General features: G+C 34.5%; 1 protein-coding gene and 2 long non-coding RNA genes across 7 annotated transcripts; 1 reads left to right on the top strand and 2 right to left on the bottom strand.

Annotated features, from left to right (window-relative positions):
* Positions 1-4,992: 4,992 nt before the first annotated feature.
* Positions 4,993-8,929, bottom strand: LOC144564696 (alcohol dehydrogenase 1-like). Of its 5 annotated transcripts, XM_078314294.1 has the most exons (8): positions 8,504-8,928; positions 7,494-7,576; positions 7,344-7,412; positions 7,167-7,241; positions 6,585-6,761; positions 5,653-5,695; positions 5,508-5,553; positions 4,993-5,227 (listed from the first exon to the last, which is right to left on the bottom strand). In XM_078314294.1, the coding sequence occupies exons 1-3, from the start codon at positions 8,712-8,714 to the stop codon at positions 7,365-7,367; spliced, it is 342 nt and encodes a 113-aa protein (XP_078170420.1). In that variant the 5' UTR covers positions 8,715-8,928; the 3' UTR covers positions 4,993-5,227; positions 5,508-5,553; positions 5,653-5,695; positions 6,585-6,761; positions 7,167-7,241; positions 7,344-7,364. The 5 variants fall into 5 exon arrangements, 2 of the variants coding, with proteins under 2 accessions (XP_078170420.1, XP_078170421.1); XR_013514707.1 differs by lacking the exons at positions 5,508-5,553; positions 5,653-5,695 and adding an exon at positions 7,908-8,033 and having other exon boundaries at positions 8,504-8,644; XR_013514708.1 differs by lacking the exons at positions 5,508-5,553; positions 5,653-5,695 and adding an exon at positions 7,908-8,033 and having other exon boundaries at positions 7,344-7,403; positions 8,504-8,644.
* A 1,771-nt stretch (positions 8,930-10,700) lies between these two features.
* LOC144563784 (uncharacterized) lies at positions 10,701-17,834 on the top strand. The gene is made up of 7 exons (XR_013514426.1): positions 10,701-11,890; positions 12,281-12,344; positions 13,028-13,173; positions 13,642-13,836; positions 16,805-16,883; positions 17,298-17,358; positions 17,659-17,834. It is a non-coding gene; the product is annotated as an uncharacterized LOC144563784 (long non-coding RNA).
* On the bottom strand, positions 14,450-14,855 carry LOC144563986 (uncharacterized). Its single transcript, XR_013514523.1, has 2 exons — positions 14,685-14,855; positions 14,450-14,601 (listed from the first exon to the last, which is right to left on the bottom strand). It is a non-coding gene; the product is annotated as an uncharacterized LOC144563986 (long non-coding RNA).
* Positions 17,835-20,579: the final 2,745 nt, after the last annotated feature.

The raw sequence follows: 20,579 nt of genomic DNA, 5'->3' as shown, positions 1-20,579 counted from the left end.
AAATTGGAGGTGAAGCAGGAAATTCAGTCCATATAGGGAAAAGTAAATTGTTTTTGCACGAACTAGAATTATATATATATATATGAACATTGTATTTAGCCACTTACGGAAAGAAAAACTAGGCAGGGATGAAAGAATTTTTCATCCTATTGATTATTCAAACATGATCCGCTCCTAAAATTGCTAAATTATAATTTTGAACAAACATATTTATTAATTAGGAAAAATTTGGTCCTTGTACGATAAGCAAGATTTGGAATTTTGGTAAACAAATCAAGGAGCCCGCATCATCTACAATAAATACGCCATTAATATTTGAGTTTAACTGCGTACCATTCGATTAGAATTCGGACCAATCCGGTCAATGCCTATAATGTACATAGTCGTTTAGTATTCGTACGATTTAAATTGGACGATCCGGATCTAAATTCAAAATTTGTGTTAATTCGAAATCCAGATTCTTCTTTTTCTTTGAATCTAATCAGCTCCAAGTCATCTCCAGGTTGTCTCAACAAACTTTATCTTGTCTTTTACGAAAGAATTGGAATAAAGGGGCTGGACACCGTGTGAAAACCCCTAGTCCAGTCTCCGTCATGACTATCGGTCGTGCAATGCATTAATTGCACTAATAAGTAGCGTGTTAATACTTTCTTTCTTTTCTCGGATGTAACCAATGGCAATCTACATAGTCCAATACCAACACCAACAACTCCAACACATTGTTTCCTAAAGGTAATGGTTCCTATTCACGCGTGGATGGTCCTTCATGCTCTTTGTACATCAGAACTTTAGGTAGACCCGGTTTATGGACTAAACTGATCAAGACATCTTTGCAGTTGTTAAACTAAACCTGTACAGGAAGTTGCTCCCGTAGTCCGTTAGGTTGTGCTTCAAAACGGAGGAGGATAAACTGCTCATTAAAGAGAAGAAAGAGAAGAGATCAAGTGAGGTAACCTCTCCGAATAGTGATTTTACACCACAAAAAGCTTTTCTTCTCTCCGAACAATGCTCCTTCACCTCTGCTCCCTCTCTGGTTCTTCTCTTCTAAAACAGAGGAAACTGTTGAGCGGATCCAGTCTAGGATGAGCATCAACTCACACAGTGATTCTTCCTTTGCTTTCTTCTGCGTCCCTCGGAGCACAACCTTAAAAAAGTGCATTATGATTTGTATGAAAAAGGTAAACTCTGGATTCTTCCTTTGCTTTTTATTTAGGCTTCTAACATTGGTACAGGCATTTTTTTTTTAGGGAAAATTGGTTATTGTATGAAAAAGGTAAACTCTGGATTCTGGAATCATATCTTGGAATCCAGAAGTTTTAAAACTGGGGAAATCACAACCATAATTTGTGCTCCCTTTTGGTTCGCATACATTGTCTGCTGTTCAAAATGTAACACCAACATTGTTCATCGATGATGCAGATATTGTCTGCACGCCAAAACAGATTGCAACCATTGTTATAGATTTTTTCTAGTTTGCAAAACAAGGTGATTTCACTTTCCACAAACCACACTTCATGCTTTCCAAATACACTAAAAAAGCTGCATAAACACAACTGCAAACTACACCATTTACACAGTCACCAACAAACTTAGCTAGGTGCAGCAGTCGTCTAAGCAGGGACAACATCAGGGGCCACAGAATCATGTGTCACAGCTGAACCACCAAGAGCCCACCAAGGTGCTCTGCTTGCTTCTTAACCATACTATGCTAGCTGCTGCCCCTTGCAATGGTACTCGAAAAACTTTGGGCCGTTAACAACTATGTTACACAAGTCACATACCTTGACTGCATCACCATTGGCCCCACTTTCTAACACCTTCCTCTTCTTTGTCTCAAGATCCTCTTTCGACAGACTCTTGCTCTTCATTTTTGGTTTCGGTTCCATTTGTGAACTAGCCAGTGTTTGGGTCCCAGGCGAGGTGCTTGTCGCTGGGACAAATTGGATGGGTCTATCACCCATGGTGTGGTTAAACTTTTTGTTGTGTTTCTTGCCTGACACATGATTGTTATACATCTCCTGGGTGTTGCAAGTGATTTTGCATATGTCACAATACATAAATTGTTTGGGCCACTGTTGGGGCCTTCACAGCGCTCGGCGCGTTATTTTTCTTTCTTTTAGATTTCTTATTTGGGGTGGACACATTGGCTGAGTAAACTGCTTGTTGGCCCATGAACGTTTGTGCCAACATCTATCCACTTTAACTCAACCTCAATTTCATCTATGTTCTTGCACTGGAATAATGCGCTCTTTATCGGATAGCTTCCTTTGCACTGGAATAATGCGCTCTTTATCGAGTAGCTTCCTTGATCTGCTTCTAAGCCACATTCATCCCGGCAGTTGAAGGCAAGAAAAAAGATAAAAACACAAATAAGATAATTTTCACAAATCCAACATAGTTACTACGGCTACACTTCATCAAACACCCTGCGGAAAGTAATCATTAGCAAAGAATATTTTACCCGGAGGACAAAATGACAGTGAAAAGAAGGCTGACAGCCTGAAATGCCAACATGTCCTTGTTTGTAATTTGACCCAAACCAAACTTTAATACTGTTCTTCACCAGTAATCTCTTTTATTCAAGTTACAATATTATTTTTTAAAGACAAGAAAGAAGAACAGTAAAAACCTATGTTGGGAAGAATAATCAATCAGTATCCTCCGTTCTGAATTTGTTCCGAGATGATTTCACCAACTTTTCAACAAAATTGGTGTGGCCATTGGTGTAACACTCACGGACTGAAATGCTATTTCAATCCACTGTTTTTTTTTTAGCCCGGATTGATATGGTATTTTGGTCCGATCTATTTCTTTTTGTTTCAAATAAAAAATAATGAAATTTTGTGACTTTAAAAAAAGTGTTGGTTCGGTGGAAAGAAAAGCAGAGGGGGAGGAAAGGAGAAAAGAGAAAGAAGGGAAGAGAAGAGGGCCGAAGCTTGTCTGTTGCGATCCTTGCGGATGGAAAAAAAAATTACCAAGAAATGTCATTTTTGTTCGGAGTCTTTTTTGAATTTTCTATGGCCGTCTTTGTAAAAAGTTGTAAAACCATGACGGACTGAAATACCATTTCAGTCCTGAAAAAAAAATAGCGGACTGAAATGACATTTCAGTTCTTATGATTTTTGTAAAAATAAAAGTAATCATGTTGGTTTCCTAAAATTATTTCTTTGAATTATGGTTTATAAAAAAATTATTTAATTTCAGTTGAAAATGAAATGCAATTTTCTCAAGTTTGAATAAAATGAAAAGGGATAGATGAACAATTTTGCCTTGTATTTTCGTCTTTTTTGGAATTTTTATTTGAAGTAGCCATAAAAGGAGAAGAAAAATCAGCAGGTAATTAATTTCTTCTGGTTTTAATTATTTGCTACCTGAGTAACTATTTGCTTGCATAATGTATAAATTAGTTTGTTTGCACTAGTCTTTTTGTAAACTTCTCATTAGCTACCTGCCTTCCTATGTTGAGAGATAAAATTTGGGTAAATGCTTGTTTTTGCACTAATCTTTTATTGCATTTGATCTGAGGTGTTATATATCATATGTTCAATGCATTAAAAAAAAATAATCAAAAAGCGATCTTCCATCAGTTCAATGAGGGCATTGCTGTCATTCTCATAAAAAAAATAATAATTTATTATTCTCTTTAATTTTGATTTTGGAATGCATAAAATTGATAAATACAATTAAATCTACATTTTTTTTTTGAGCCAATAGATTGTGAGAAATGATTGAATTGATTCTGGTATGTCAAAAGAAATTAAAAGTCAACTCTATAGTTGACTGAATAACATGAAAAATTGATTTCTGCACGTAGAGAATATGATTGAAATAATTGTTGATATGTTTGTAGGAACATGTATATCAGTATTTTACATTATAAGCTTTTCAATGCAAAAAACCCAGAAAAGGCTTTATACCTTATAACCAGCTGGGCAAGAATAAAGAGATTCATCTTTTGCAATTCGGAGCATAAATCAACAGACCTGACTCAACACAATTGAAATGGATGGCTCCGATTTAATTTCAGCCGATGGGTGATCAGGATGGCAGTAGGGAGCAGTATTATTTGCGCTTTGAGATGAGTGCCAAGTTAAAAATTCTTTTTTCAGACCGTCCGATTCAATTCTACTCAGTCAGGTAACCTGAGGGGATAACAATTCTAAATCAACTTGATTCAAATTCCTATATCTCAAACAATCTTAGATTCAGGTTTTCCATGCTTAAATTGTGAACAGTTCAACCCAATTTATCAAATAATGTCAAAAAGATTCAGGATTTGACTTGATTTGAATTTGGTTTGGTTTTGTTTAGTTTTGATTTGATTTGATTTGGTTTAAGTTTGGGCTTAATTTGGGCTTGATTGAAACATATTTAGATTTAGGTTGGTTTGGGTTGAAATTTGACTAGGTTTGATTCAGCTCGGCCTTAAATTGGATTTAATATGGGTTGGGCTTCGATTAGTTTAGATTTGGGTTTAATTAGGTTTGTGTTGGATTAAGTGTAGTTCAATTTGGGCTTAATTTAGACTTGGGCTGTAAGGACTTTACCAGGGTCATTTAATATATTTGTCGAGGCTTCGGTTCATTATTTGATGTTTTCTAAGGTCTTTTTTGGAATTTGGACAGGAGTCTATTTGGCTATTGTTAAGAAAAAAAAACGAAAAGGGCGCATTTGGTAAGTATGCAACGACAATTCTTCAAACTTTATCAACATTAGGGGCCTTAGCGTAAATTGCACTTTAAATTATTCCTTTTTTCTATTGACATGTGGATCCAGCTTGTCAGTAACTCAGTATCGATATCTATCGTTTGTTTCTGCCTTTGACAGGTAGGCCATCCCATGTTAGCAGCCACTAGAGGATTTGCCTCGCTTCGGCAGTGGTTTGCAAAATGTTCTCTACATATCTACGTACATGATAAATAGTAAACTTGTAATATAGAAATAATAGTTCACATATGAAACAACAGAAAACAAAATGTACAAAATAATGTATGTCATGTAAGCTATAGTTTACATATCGAAGGAAAGCACAAAAATATTAGTGTATGTAAGCTATGTTAGTGCTATCTATGACATTTTTAAATTTCTAAGAAAATAGTTATTCTATATACATAGTTTTATCAAAATAATTTCATTACATGGAGACAATAAACAAAATATTATTTGCACGAATTTAGCTTCGATGGCATGTTACTCTTTCTTCTCTTCTGCTTTCTTGTCATCATGACTGGAAAAAAAAAAAGATATAAAAAGCTTATTAGAATTTGATTTAAAGCAGATGAGCGTTTATGCACATTTTTTGTTTATGTTTTGGGAAAAAAAAAAAAGGCACTACATATTTATATAGATATTTTATCGTTTCTTGACTGATACTAATTTACCATAGGGTGCAAAAATTGAAATTGAGTTTTGAAGTTAAAATGATATATATAATTATGTAACAATGTTGAAGTTTTGACTCAATAATAATTTCTAATTACCTATAGATGAAATATATTGTAAAGTACCTTGAAACTGTGGTAATAGGCTGAGATTGAAAATTGCAAAGATCAGCTGTTCAAGTTACCATAATTTTTTTGACAGAATTAACTCAAATGTTTATAAAATTAGCAACTTGAAAATGAAAAAAATTTAAACAAACTTTTTCTTTACATGACATCCCAATTGCCTTTGTAGCATGCTAGTGCTTGAAGATCTGAAAGAAAAGCAAATAAGAATATTTGGAAAAAAAATATATTAAATACCTATAGAGAAGAATGGAAAAGAGAAAATAAGAAGGAATAGCACAAATTTCAGTACCAAATTAGTTCCCAAAGGGAAGTGAAGCCAAATGCATATAAATAAAGTAATAGACAATTTGCAATTAAAAGCATATTCATTTATTTCTTTTAACCAAAAATGAAAATTAAGATATGACGAAGAGAACTGACTGTTGAGAATTAAATAGCTGATGCAAATGAAAGTGAGAACGATTGCTGCCTACTTTTTTTTGTTGATCCAGGTAAAATCGATTTGTTGTAAATATTTTTTACAAAATTTGCAATTTTGAGTCTGGTATTATCTCTCCAATTCTTTACCTTTTTTGTTGCTAATCGGATTCTTCCAAAGTGTTTCTTATTGGTCCTGGATCATTCTTTACAAATCAGAATGGAAATGATAGGCTGAGCAAGAAGGCAAATAGAAGACTGACCATTGAAAAAATAAAAGCAATTGTGGACTGTGGGGCATGTAAGGTGAATTGTGCAAATTCCCAGATATCATTGATGTTTCCTTTTTTGTTTCATTTTTCTTGGTAGCTATTTGAATTTCGGAGTTCAATTCTTATAAAATGTTCAGAGCTGGAATGAGATTTCTTTCTGAGAAGGATCGAAGGGGGGAAGAATCGTCAGAGCGAATTTGTGAGTGTGTCAAAGATTCATTCATTTCTTGGATAAAGTTCCCTGACCATACCTTGATTTTTCCCTAACCTTTACTCAAAGACATAAAGCTAATCCTATCAGGAGTCTACGCATGTAATTGGTAATATTTTTAATTAATGCAATTGTGCATAAACACGTGCAAGTAGACTTGAGAACAGGGATTACCTGATCAAGCTGCCCGAGGCGGGTTAGGATACAGTTAGCTTCAGCCTCGTTATGGTTAGGCCCATGCAACCCCAAGCTCCTTTCTCATTCGATCCTGGAGAAGCTGCTTCACAGTTTCTGCTGAGTACACAATGTTCACTGCAGAGTCGGGATCCTCATTCTATTATTCTCTGCAACCTGCCCATCACAACAACACATTGAAATTCAACCCACTTTCCAATAAATCAAATTCTTTAACTTCCTTTCTTGGTTTTTTTCTTTGTTTTTTCTTGTGGCAGAGTTGGTAATTTTTTGTTTCCAGCTTTTGGTATAAAAAAAGTATTTTTCATGAAAATATAGAGCGAAAGAAAATAAAGTAGCATGTGTAATGTTAAGAACTAACTTAATTCAGAACTCATATGTGTGGTAAACAGGAAAACCAATAATTTTGTTTATTGCTTTTGCTTGGTCATAAATAGGGCATTGTATTTTCAAATAGCTATATAGAAGATGCAACCTGCATATATTGTAAGTTTAAGATGATTTTACAACAATTAAATAAGATTAATTTGAAACTGTAATAAACATGCTTTAATATTGTACCTGCTTTTGCTATATGTCGGTGACTCACTTGACATTATTTTTCTGATACAATTTCCTCTAAATTTGTTTGTGCCCCTGTGCATAGTGAAAGGGACAATTGTGCAAATCAAGAATCAAACCAGGTGAACTGAAGATCTTATATTGGATTCTAGAGACAGACAAAAAAAAAATTCTTACATAGGTCAAATGTGTTTGGCTTCAAATCAACACCGATGATGCTCCTGCCAGCCTAACTCCCTGGGCAGCCTAATTACCCAAATAAATCACTCCATACTGGAGCTCAACTTTAACAACTCATTGAAAAAAGAAAGTGAAGAATGTACTTACCACCAAGGCAACAATTACCAGAATAGAAATTACCACAGTAAACCCCTTTAGTGGTCTTGTAACATTAAAAGTAGCATGAAGACCTAAATAACCAGAAAAACAAAATAGAAATCAGATCAATTAACTATAATATCATAAAAAGATAAAAACAACTTACTTTTTACTAATTTTTTTATAAAGAAGGCATAACTTACTATTTACTAATGACATCCAAGAACTAAAAGAACTCTGGCACTAAATTTTAGCATCTAGAATCTAGATATTACTCAATTGAGTTTGTTCATCAGTTGAAAGTGTGTGAACCATTACAATTGATAGTTTTCTCAAATTGAAAAAATAAAAGAACAAATCAGATAGCAATGAATTACTAATTAAAGTAATCTACTTGAAATAAGAAATAGTAATTCTGATTACCTTTGAAATTTATCAATGTGAAACATGTGTATGTGACAGTTGAGTCCAAATAAAGGTGCTAGATGAGGGTTGATCAAGCTTCAGTTGAGAAAGTCACCATAGAAGAGACGACAGCTTTTATTAGGCCTGGAATTTGGAAAGGGTGAAGAGAGTATCATCAATAAAATGATTGGAACATTATACTTTTGGAGAGGGACTACAGTATCCATTTTCATTTATAGGATAATATCCTGATTAATTGATTTAAGGCAATAAAGGGAAATTTGAAAGAGTACAGTATCCATTTTCTGTTTGTAAATTTGGTAAATACACATAGCAGGACTATGCAGTATAAGTGTATGCATCTTGATATGATTACGTGTTTGAGTACATTAGTATTGCACAATGATATAACCTATTAGGTACCAAAACAACTATAAGTCTATAATATCATAAAAAAGATAATAACAACTTACTTTTTACTAACTTTTTTTTTTATAAAGAAGGCATAACTTACTATTTACTAATGACATCCAAGAATCCCCAATATCCATTTCTTATCCATAAACCATCAACAATGAAAATGAAAATAGCTTGAAGCTAAATCAGATACTTACCAGTCAAAATGCCACAACTCAGAACACAGACTTTGTCGAGTGGGGATTCAGGGTTGATCTTCGCAACACAGTCGACGTGGATGATGGCATAACCGTTGAAGATGGAGGTGGCCACAAAATGGTAGATGGGCTTGCCGTTGATGGATAAGCGAGACTGACCATCGCCGATCATAGCGCCGCGATCAGTTTTGATACGTAGGAGATCACACATGTTGTCGGGTGAGAGAGAGAGAGGAGGGCAGAGGCGGCTAGGGTAGTGCCAGTGAGAGGTTGAAGCTGTGTTTTGGAGCAGACTGGTGAGGGGAAAATCGGAGAGAGAAGAAAAGGGATCGAGAGGAGCTTTTTTTTTTTTTTTTGTGCGAGAAATGGAGAGAAAAGAGAAGGCATAGAAGGGAGTGGTTTTTTCGAAGATGAAGAAGAGGGAAGAAGCTTCAGGAGAAATAAAACCCAAAAGGAAAGAGAGAGAAACACGTGTTGCTAGAATGAAGAAATAAAGAGACGTGCCAGTCAATGGTTGGCTGAATCACAAAGTGCAAAAGTAAATCAAGCGGTGCAAAGACGGTAGAAGTTTCGAATCCGTATCCTCTGTAGTACTATAGAGGATCACCATCACTTTACGGTTTGAGATTAAATATCAACCGGTTTGAGATTGGGGTCGCAATAGGGAGCAGTATTTTTGAGCTTTGAGATTTGTTCCAAGTTAAAAGAACGGTCCGGATCCATCAATTAGGGAATCATTCTAAAAGATTCCCTTGTGCGGTACTACACTGGATCCGAATTCAGAAGTTTCAGGATAAAAACAGGAAAGGAGAAATAACAATTACACTGGCAGTGGGATCCGTCTGGTAGAGGAACTGTAGATATCTACTGTAGCTTCGCGACTCGGATTTGTGGTTAGATAAAAGGAGACATGAGGTATTTGTGGTTAGATCTCAATCCAACGGATGAAAATTAAAAAATCACTGTAAGTGAACAGTAGCTCACATCCAAGATTATAACTATAAGATAGATTGCTTTTAAACTTCATCAATTTTGATCGATTTCTTTCAATTCATTGTATTCTTAGCATCGTTATATCATATTAAGCATGTTTGTAAAATCAATTTTGAGTTTTGGAGTTCATTTCACATGTTGCTATGAAGAGATAGGTTTCATTTTTGGAACGTAAAACAGAGAAAATGGGGTATTATTTAGCTTAAATTAGATGATGCTCTGATGCTTTTCAATTTCCTGGGAACATGTTCATATTGTCTTTTCATCAAAATTCATGATTTTAAATGCATAAAATTTAATCTTGAATTTCATTTCATGAAATATAGCCCTTTTTTCATAGTTTCCAGTAATTGACCAACCAAATTTGAAGTTATTAATTTATGTAATTCCAAGCATTAATTTAAATTAATTTTAGGGTCAAACAAAAGGGTTAGCATTTGTAGTTGTACAGAGTTGATGAATCATTGAATCGGTTAGCATTTGCTATTTTTGCGCTTGCTGCACAGTTGCTTACACACAGGTGGTGTGACAGTGACAAAAAAATTGTTTATAGGAAAGACAATTTTTTTCTGCTTTTTCATTTATTATTTTATTTTGCCAAGAAAGGCAAACAATTAATCTGGACAGTTTTGGACTTAATTGACTTCATTAATTTATAACCTGATCACAATTGCCAAATATAAAACCAACATCTCCATGTTTTGCCCCCTTAAAAATACTTGTTTAATAAATTAAAAACACCTACAAATCTATTATATATATATATAATCCTGATGGGAGTCTGTTACAGTACTGCAACAGTGATAACTACAGTAAGGCTGACAGATGGGGCCCACAGGAAATCTGTTTTTATATATATAATCCTGAATGGGTTTTGCATTGTTCATTCAGTGTTGTCTCCTCAGCCGTCCGATTTGAATCCAACAGTTCTCAACGATCCGCAGTTTGTTCTCTCCTTGCGCTGATGACACGTCTTTCCCTTCGTCCACGCGTCCGCTGCTACAACTCTTCTAGATCCTTTCTTCTTTCGCCTTTCTTTGGTGTTTCTTCTCTAATACCGGTTTCTCTCATCTAACACGTCTTTCCCTTCTTCTCTCTCCGTCTCTTTGAAAAACTCTAACCCCACCTCTCTCTCTCCTATCTCGGCCGCGTCAGTATCAGAGCTGTTCCTGGCGCCGCCGTTCAATCCGTCATTTACCGCGCGCTCCTCCCCTTGGACGCCGTTAAGGATCTGAGCACATCTCTTCCTCCTCCCTCCGCCGTTGCTTTCTCCTCTCTTTTCCCTTCTAAGTTTCAATACCTAAATATTGGATACACTTACCGAACTCTTCTGTCTAATGCTATTTTGAAGTTGGGGAGGTCAATCTGATGACGTGTTTGAAGCCTTATATTCTAATTTATTGAGACCAGGGATCAGTGAGGTACAAGTTATTATATCCTCTTATTAAATTCTAAAGGTTAATTACATTATTCATTATCCAACAAGTAGATTTGATTCCAAATCAGTGTTTCCGAGTTCATTTTCATAAAGAAAAAAGATTGCTTGCTCATAGTGTTTTTCGCATGGTTTTAGTTATGCCTATTCTTTGATGACATCTCCTCAAATCTTGAATTTCCGATACTGGTAAAAGTGACCAGTGTTGAGATAGGAAAATTGATTTTATTTTGGTAAACCATTGAAATAAAATTGACCAAATTAGAGCTTCATTAAGGTTGGGGTATCTATAGAGATAACAGTGAGGAGAATAGAGTAGATAGGAGATAAAATTCAGGGACCTTTAAGCAAACTTTCCCGAAAGATAGATATAAAAATGCTCATTTTTAGTCTCAGCATGCAGTGCTATAAGAATATAATGTATGGAGTCCAATGCCTTCTCAATTTCCCCTTTCTTGCAGTCCTCCTAAAATAGTGTTGTTGGTCACCACATTAGGCTCCTACCATAAAATCATGACATTTAAGGTATATATAACTTAATTAACCCTCTCTGATCTGGTCCTGACAGGTTATTTTCCTGCAACATTACCAGTATCTCTCTTAGAGCTATTTAAAAAAAAAACAGGTACGTATGATCTGAGAGTGGTTTTTGGCTTGAAAAAAACAGGTACGTATTCAAAAAGGAAAAAAGTTTCTTATTTGCAAAATTTTCCTGTTAAGATCAGAGAGAGGTTTTGGGCTTGAAAAAAACAAGTACGTATTCAAAAAGAAAATAAGTTTTGTATTTTTTTTATCTATGAATTCTGCTATACATGCAAATTTTAAAGGAGCACCTCTCTGGCATTTTATAATAATATGTTGAGGAAGATTGTTGATTTAGTAGGGGTTATAGAGACCGAAAAGAGAAACATTGAGAAAGCAAATCGAACAATTATTGAACATATCAGCCTGGATTGACGGTAAATATTGGGGAGTGATTGTTGTCATTTTATGAAAATTGGGAAGGAATAGATTATGGAACTGGTATTAATAAATCCTCAACTTTCTCATGCATAACTATATATTAATATGCTTCAACGTACATGAAATTTTGCAAATAACAAAAATGTGGTGGTTTTCAGCAGCAATAATATAATTTATTCTTCAAATCTCTCCTCTATTTTATGGGATTCCAACCTTGATTTCTTCAATTAGATATCAAAAAATCCTCAACCTTCTCTAGCATAACTAAATCCAGATTCTTGATTTTTACAATGCATTGCTGACGTCTTCCACTGGGTTATTGTTGTCAAATAAGCTTAAATATTTCCTGATTTGGCCAATGGCTAATAATTTGGTTATTTATGCAGGCTACGTATTGAACGCCAGAAGTCTCATCTCTATGTATCGAAAATCTTGAATATTATGCTAAAGGTATGGCCATATTTTGTTTTGAGCATATATATGTGTTCTTTCAATTAGTCTATATGGCATCTTTCAATTAGTCCAAGTGTATTATGTTGTTATGCTTTGTAGAATGGTAACCTGACTATGAATCCTATGAATCCTGATACAAAGAGCAATAATTGGATAATACAAGCATATACTAGATATGAGACTGATGACAGGTTTGTATCTAATCGATCAATTTTCTTGGATTGCAATTACAGCGTGTATTTAATTGAGAGAAATGAGTTCCTGTATTATCCAAAAAATACATAATACATACCTTTTTTTTAATTGCCAAGAAGACACCACCTTCTTGGAGAATTAAAATGTAAGCCCTGCCTTAATATTGCATCAAATGCATCTTCAAGTACAAGTTTAGTTAGTTCTAAAAAAATAATTTGCCATTAACACACAGTTATTTACAGTATATACTAAAGATGTTGAAGACTGACTAGGTTCATGTCTTTGCTGATTGTTTTCATCATTCTAGGTGCTTTTGTGAAACTCAATAACAGCATAAAATTATTTTCTCCATCATTGCAATGGATTTTCTCCTATGGTGCTTTGGCGTGCGACCAACTATGTCTAGATTATTATTTTTCTAAATTTCTCCAACTTTCAAAATTTATGTTAAATAATTTATCTAATAACTCTTTTTTTATATATAGGGTGACAGATGTAGTTAAAACTGCTGGGAATGACGTTGGAGCAGTACAAGAGATTGCAACCAAATGCCATGGCTTATTCGTAAAACCACTTTTTTAATCAATTGGATTCATGCTTGATCTGGGATGTCTCTTTTATGCCTTGGAAGGTATCTTATGATGTATTACTTGCAACCTTTGTTCTTGACAACTAATTTGGTATATGTGAAGTAGCCATCAATTGTGCATTGTAAAAGTCCTATTGTTATTGATATCTATGAAATAGCCTGTTTGATGCCATTTTGATTACATCACTTTGACATGTACAGCTAATTTGACACTGCATGAAATAAAGCTTGACTGTCACCTAAGTTATTGCATCATGTTCGACAATCACCGTCCTTGGTACATAGGGAAGGTAGGCAATGCTTATGTGTTATTCCGAAATGTTTTTAAAGGCTTTCTGAAGTTTTCATATATGTCTCAGTACAAGAAATGTTAGATTTGATTGCACATTTAAAAAATATATTAAGTTAAATATTCAAAATATGCATATTTACTATTCTGCGCCCTTTGATATTTAATTTTTGGTTTTTCTTTAAGATGATACGAGTCCTTTTGTATTCATGAATTTTCAGGGGTAATTTTCATAGAAGATAGAATGATTGCTCAAATTGATAGACAACAGCAAGGTTAAGGATGCTGGAATATCTCAACTTAGGCGCCAACTTTGGTCTTCTCCTCTTCTGCGAGAGAGGACCAAAACATGTACAAAGGACGCTGTGATTTCTAAAATTAGAGGCTGAGATTTCTGAACGTATGCGTTGACTTTGGTTAGTGTTTATCTTTGTCTGAAATTCTTTTGATGTTTTTGAATTGGCATTATTGATTCCTTGATATTTTTTTGCCTGTTTTTCTCTAATTGTTAGAATTATGTAATGTACAAGGAAAACATATCAATGCACTGTACTTGACCTAATAAAAGCCGATATTTTTAAATATACCATTTTATAAAAAATGTTAAACCAAAACACCATTTTCGGCTGGATTTTCCAAATTTCGCATGGCCGCTTCTGAGGGAAGCGGCCACCAGGAGCTGGGCCGCTTCTGAGCGAAGCGGCCAATATATTGGGCCGGATTGAGGCCCAGCGGGGTGGCCGCTTTGGGGGGTAGCGGCCAGGGCCGCTTCCTGGGGTAGAGGGCACCCTGAATACATAAAAAACGCACCGTTCATAGTATCATTCCAGCCGGCGCACCGTTTGCTTTTGTATTTTTTTTACTCTAGTGTTGTCATATACTATGATTTGTTATATCAGGATGCTTATCTTTCTTTTATGTTGTTATTTATTGTACTATTTTGCTTTTATCTTTCATTATTTTTCGTCATAGTAAATCCGAACGTAACGATTTGTAAAACAAACAATAAAACAACAAATAAATCACAAATAAATCAAAACAAACAATAATAGTGCGCCTAAATAGGTGTCTGCATGTTAATACAATAAACGAGTAATGCTTGCCTAAATAGGTGTCTGCATGTTAATACAAATCTAAACTTGACCGTCGGATAAAAATACATTGCTTGCCTCTTTCTCAACCTGAAAATTTAATAACAAAAATGTATTGTTACTCCTATTTCTCAACTTGAAAATTGAATAACAAAAATGTATGAGTTAACTACCTCGTGCATCTCGAGCAGCTCTGTTTTGTTGTTCTTGTGTATCCCGGCGAGTCTGATGTCCTCTCCTTCTATTATGAAGTAAATCAAGCCACATCGGAATCCTATTAACTCTCCTTCGACCCAAGGTAATATTTTTGTCATTTGGAACAAGGATCGGGCCTTCACTTTCCGGCCAATCAGACTGATTGTCATACACATGCCATTCACCCAGCCATGTGTTGATAAGTGTTTGTATGTGGTAGTAGTAATGTACAAACCTTCCAGGGTCAATGCCTCGGAGACGACACACTGCCAGAACATGAGAACACGGTATTCTGTTTAATTGCGGCTTCTGGCATGTGCATGTAACCGTGTTCTCATCCATGATTACCACCGTGTATTTATAATTCGCTTTGGTAAACCGGCCAGAAGCGTCTTTCATGTATGCATTAACTTTCTCTTGTGTGGATGTTATCTCAAACTCGTTCCAGTTGCCAAATCCACCGAGCGTCGTCATAGATTGTGACCTCCCGCACCGTTTGTTAATCAACTAGGAAAAATACATTGCTTGAAATTAATAAAAATTACAAAAATAAAATAATTTAATGAAAATAACATACCTCGTGCACACGGCATGAGAACTGTTGACCCTGGCTTGCTTCAAATTGCGCTTTTGCCCTCCTTTGAGCAAACCATTGCTGACATTTGTAAAACGTGTCCTCAATTATTGCTGCTACCGGCAACCTACGAGAAGATCTAAAAACATTATTGAGCGACTCGGACCCGTTCGTCGTCATAATTCCCCAACGGAAACCCCCATCCAACGCCTGGAATATCTTCCATGGTTTAGGACATTCGTTATCATCTTGATCTAGATACTTACCCACACCATCCAACCAATTCAGAGCCCGATCACATACATCTCCCATTGCTTGCATTCCTTGCTCATATCTCCTCATCTTTCTCTTCGCCACACATATCCTGAAGTACTTGATTGCTTCTTCATTGCAATGATTCTTTTTCATATTTTCTGCTATGTGAGTAGCACAAAGACGGTGAACGCACTCATCCTCATCTTCCTCATTCCATCCCAGATCATCCTGTCGAAACACCTTTTTTATGCCCTTACCCCTATCAGTGATGACACACACAAACCTGGAGTGAATATCAAGGTCATATCGATCCTGATTCAATCCGAGGTTCTGAGAAATAATCGATTTCAGAACCAACAAATCAGTACCCGAGATTACAGGTATCACAGAAACAGGCCCGATACTGTAATAAACCCCATTAGGGCCTGTTAAAATCTCACCACCAGTGTAAATAGATACCATAACAGCCATTTGGTATGAGTATAAGAAAACCTAAATTTAAAAATTAATTAAATTAATTATAAATACTAAATTTTTTTTTAAAAAGAAAGAAAATAAAATACTTACAGCTGAAGCGGCACTAGTGGCATATGATCTCTGTGCGTCAAATGAATCTCTCTCCGTCAAATGTCAAATGAATCTGTCTGTCTTTTTTATGTATTCAGGGTGCCCTCTACCCCAGGAAGCGGCCCTGGCCGCTACCCCCCAAAGCGGCCACCCCGCTGGGCCTCAATCCGGCCCAATATATTGGCCGCTTCGCTCAGAAGCGGCCCAGCTCCTGGTGGCCGCTTCCCTCAGAAGCGGCCATGCGATTTTTGTAAAAAACAGCCAAAACTGGTGTTTTGGTTTAACATTTTTTATAAAATGGTATATTTAAAAATTTCGGTAATAAAAGAGAGTTGCATGGTGGTTCTCAATTCCATTCATTATCAGCTGAAAATAAATGACTAAAATTAGAAATGCCTACTTAAATTTTTAATCTCGATAAAAAGTCTTCCAAAAATTTGACCTAATTTTATAATTGATTTTACTAATCAGATCTTATACAGAAAAACAAGTCAAATTCTTTAGAGATAGATCGTTTTAATTGTTTAATTTGAACTTTTACAGCGTCAATGATTTTTTGCAAACTGGTTCTTTACCACTAATTTATAACTTTCTTTCTATTCTACAACAATGATGTTATAGTATGTACCATTTTAGAGTGTTGCTTTTGCTACCAAAAAAGTATGCACTTCCATCACTAATTATTATGGCCTTTCTTTCTAGGTGGGTGGTGCGATTGTGAGAGTGGAAACATACTCAACATCGTGCAGCATTTTGCCATAGAGGAGCACAATAGAAGAAGGTTAGTAGATTTTTCCTTTCGTGGCGAAAGTTTAGTTTTGTTATGTTGCTTTCATATATGCAGCACGCTGTCTCCTTTAACCCCCACAAAATAAAGAATTTGGGCTAATTAGTGGGAGTATAAATTTCTGAACTGAGTTATAGATCTAATTAAGGAACTTTCTTCATTTCTCAAGCTATTAGTTTTGTAGTTTTACTCGATTGACTTGTCAGTCTTATGGGTTAAAATACCAAACTGACACCAATTATTACAAAATTATTTCAGCAAAAAGCACACACAAGTTCATTCCATCAACTTAACTCTTAAAAGATTTTCTTCTTTTTTATTTTTCCTTCATAAATAAAAAAGGCCATTTATCAAAGAAAATATAGCTATATCTTCTTATTATATTTTTATTATTTTGTTTATTAAAAGATTGCTGCCATAGCAAATGCAGTATATGAAGTATGGGTTAGGTGCCAGTTGCAAATTATAGGTTTGATTTTTTTTTTTTCCTATTCTATCCAACATGTATTTTTGGCCATTGCATACCTGACCAATATTAAACAGTACCAACACTCATGCAATTAAGCACTATATTTAGAGGTAATGTGCATGAAGAGAAAACAAAAGAGGCTAATTTTATGTTATTAAAATTTACATGCATCCACATGTCAAGTATGTTAATCAAGTTAATTATAGTCTTTTCAAGAGCAGAAATTCAACCATTAATTCTCAAATAGGCACAGTACCATAAGCAAGAAGCCAAATAAAAAGTAACTGTCTTTACTTGCAGGTTGCTATTAGAAGTGGTTCTATAAGATAGAAGAGAACTTCATGAAGTCGATCACTCTCTTTTTGCTAGATTCTTGATTGGAGTTAAAGATTCGTGTCATAGAGAAGCACATTAGGTTCCCAAAGGATGTAAGCCGGTTTATACACAATTATATATGTATGACACTCCAAATGAATTAAAAGTAGATTATGTAATATTCAGTCTTCAGAAATTGCAAGAACTACATCTGAATATTGTCTCAGATCAAATATAAATGTGAAACGGACAAAATGTCATAGTCCAATATTTAGAATGTTTAAAGACGCTTCCTTCTTAACTGCCACCGCCGAAGCAACGCGAGGCTAACCTCTAGTATTCTTACAAAACTCAATAGACATAAAAAGAGGTGTATGAAACTATTACTGGTTGCTCTCTCCCATCAAATTTATTAGTGGGGCCTCTAAACAGGGACTATTATTTTCCGACTGTGCATGAAACTCTGTTAGCGGATGTACGAAGTGGATGCGAATTTTCACCATCCATAAAATACATATTCATCTGCCAAGGCCCAAGAGATTATGGAACCATTCTGGTGTTTCAACTGAAATTGGATACTTATCAGGTTCTCATTTTACTCGTTCACCGAGTTTGGATTCAGATCCCTAAAGTAACCCAAATTTTGTCTTTGGATCCTGACCGTCCAATATGTTATGGACAACTTAAAAGGGCCCCGATTCTGATCGGACGGTACAATCTAATCTCAAAATTTGGATTACTTTATGACACGCAATTCCTATGGTTTAACATCGGACTTGAAGGATATGAACGAGGTACAGTAGCATTAATGCAACAAAATACATAAATAAATTTACACAATTCTAAAACAGAATAAATACACAAAAATTCCTAAAGAAGCATACAATTTTCGAGCATATTTTCTTAATATTAAAATTTCTCAATATTTAGCGGAGTGTCGAAATTAAAATGATTCCATAAACTTTTATAATGTTAAGTCAGTATTTCAATAAAATTTTATAACAAAATTAACTAAATATAAAAGACACTTAAACAAACAAATTTTAAGTTATAATACTACCATTCACAATTTTAATAAAATCGTTGGAATCTTTTCTAAATCCTATTAGAATTATAATAATAAAATTATATCTCTTAAAATAACAAATAAATTTCCATTCTAAAAATTATGCATTAGTTTCACCAACCTAGCAAACATTTTTGTGAAATGGACATTAATACTTTCTGTGTTGCGGACAACAACTTAATTAATAACCAACTTTAGACTGGATGACCACATGGAGATAGCCACAGTGGATCATGAGCGATTGTAGACCAAAGAAAACAGCGACGCACTTCTGCATCACAAAAAGATTCATTATGAAAAACAGAAGATCAGAAGGAAAAACACATTTGGAAAAATTATGTTATAGTTAAATTTCGATTTTATTTTTTCTCATTATGCCGCGAATCCGTAAAGGTGGGACCATAACGACTTAACTATTACTGGGACAGACTGTACGGAGACTCGTAACAAGACCATCTCCTTTCCGAGTCCGAGAAGCCCTTACTCTTCCCCTCCATTTCTGGATGAAACGGATGTGTTTTAATAGAATGGTTACAAGGACTGGGTTATTTAATTATCTGTGTGAATAAAATTGTGTTTATTTCGGCCTCAAAAAACGTTTGCAATGCAATTTATTTTTGGGTACGATCTAATCTCAAAGTTTGGGTTAATTACGTTGCATGCGAAATTTTTGAACTTTTAAATTAATGTAGTATAAAATCAAAAAGGTCAAAATTATAATATATATAAAATAAAATTAATTTTAATGTATTTATTTTTTAATTTTTTTTACCATTTTTTTTAATTAAATACCGAACAGTGGCTGCCATGTTGTTTTCTTTACCACTTTACGTTATATAAATTAACTCGAATTTGAAATTTTGGTATATGGACGTATCACTCGTAGGGTAAATGGATTTTAACGGTTCGTATTCATCATTTGAAACAAATTTGATAGATTTTAAAATTGACTTCACAAATAGACTTGGTGAACTTAAAAACACCCTAGTTCTACTCCTATAATTGTACAATTTTCTTTTGGAAAAAAATCTTGGATTGGAAATTAGCTGATCAATTTTGGTTAATTCGATCCATTTTATGTTCCAATAAACAATAGCAAAAATTATATTAATTATTGCATCGCAGTGTGGTCTTTATTCACCACTGAATTCTTTTTTTTTTCTGACTAAAGAGCTTCCATGACTCAAGTAAAAACAATTTCTCATTAATTAAAAAATAAGAAGAACTAAACTTCATCAATTAACAATAAAAAAAAGTTGAAATGCTCTGCCAATTACTTCTTTATTATAACTCTAGATCTGTTTGCACTGCATTTAATTCCTTTCCAACTCTCTATATACTCTAATTTAAATCCCCAGAAAAATGTTAATTATCAATCATTTTGATATTAGTCTCCTCTTATAAAATCCAGGAGAAACAATAGTTCTTTCATTATTAATCAATTTTATCTGTACTAAAAATGAACGGTCCGAAAATATTTTCTAAATTCTAAGGGGCATACAATGTTGAATGTATATAAAAATGACAATAATAAGTATTATGTTGTCATATAATAAGTAAATAAAAAAAATTTCATATTATTTGTTGCACATACATTACATAATTAGTAAATATCAAGCTCCGAGTCATTCAATCGGTAATAAATGGTCTGGATGTCTTCATTTTGGAGGTTGTGGCCTTGTGGGTAAGGAGTTTCTATTCTCTGAGATAACATAATATTTTTGTTTAGATCCGACCCCTATAATACTTTTTAATATTCTTATGTAATAATAATCGGACTATCCGGATCTAAACGCAAATATTTTGTTACCTCGGAATATACAAATTCATATGTAGGCCT

Source organism: Carex rostrata, chromosome 13 (genome assembly GCF_964058835.1).
Source record: "Carex rostrata chromosome 13, lpCarRost1.2, whole genome shotgun sequence".
NCBI classification, from domain to species: Eukaryota; Viridiplantae; Streptophyta; class Magnoliopsida; order Poales; family Cyperaceae; genus Carex; species Carex rostrata.
This window is presented reverse-complemented; position numbering and strand designations above follow the sequence as displayed.

Excerpts from the sequence above, each read along its gene's own strand:
- LOC144564696 (XM_078314294.1), bottom strand. The coding sequence starts at position 8,714 with ATGTGTGATCTCCTACGTATCAAAACTGATCGCGGCGCTATGATCGGC. Across the intron at positions 7,577-8,503 it reads GAGTTGTGGCATTTTGACTG|GTCTTCATGCTACTTTTAAT; the intron begins GTAAGTATCTGA and ends CTGGTTATTTAG. Across the intron at positions 7,413-7,493 it reads TGGTAATTGTTGCCTTGGTG|GCTGCCCAGGGAGTTAGGCT; the intron begins GTAAGTACATTC and ends TTGGGTAATTAG.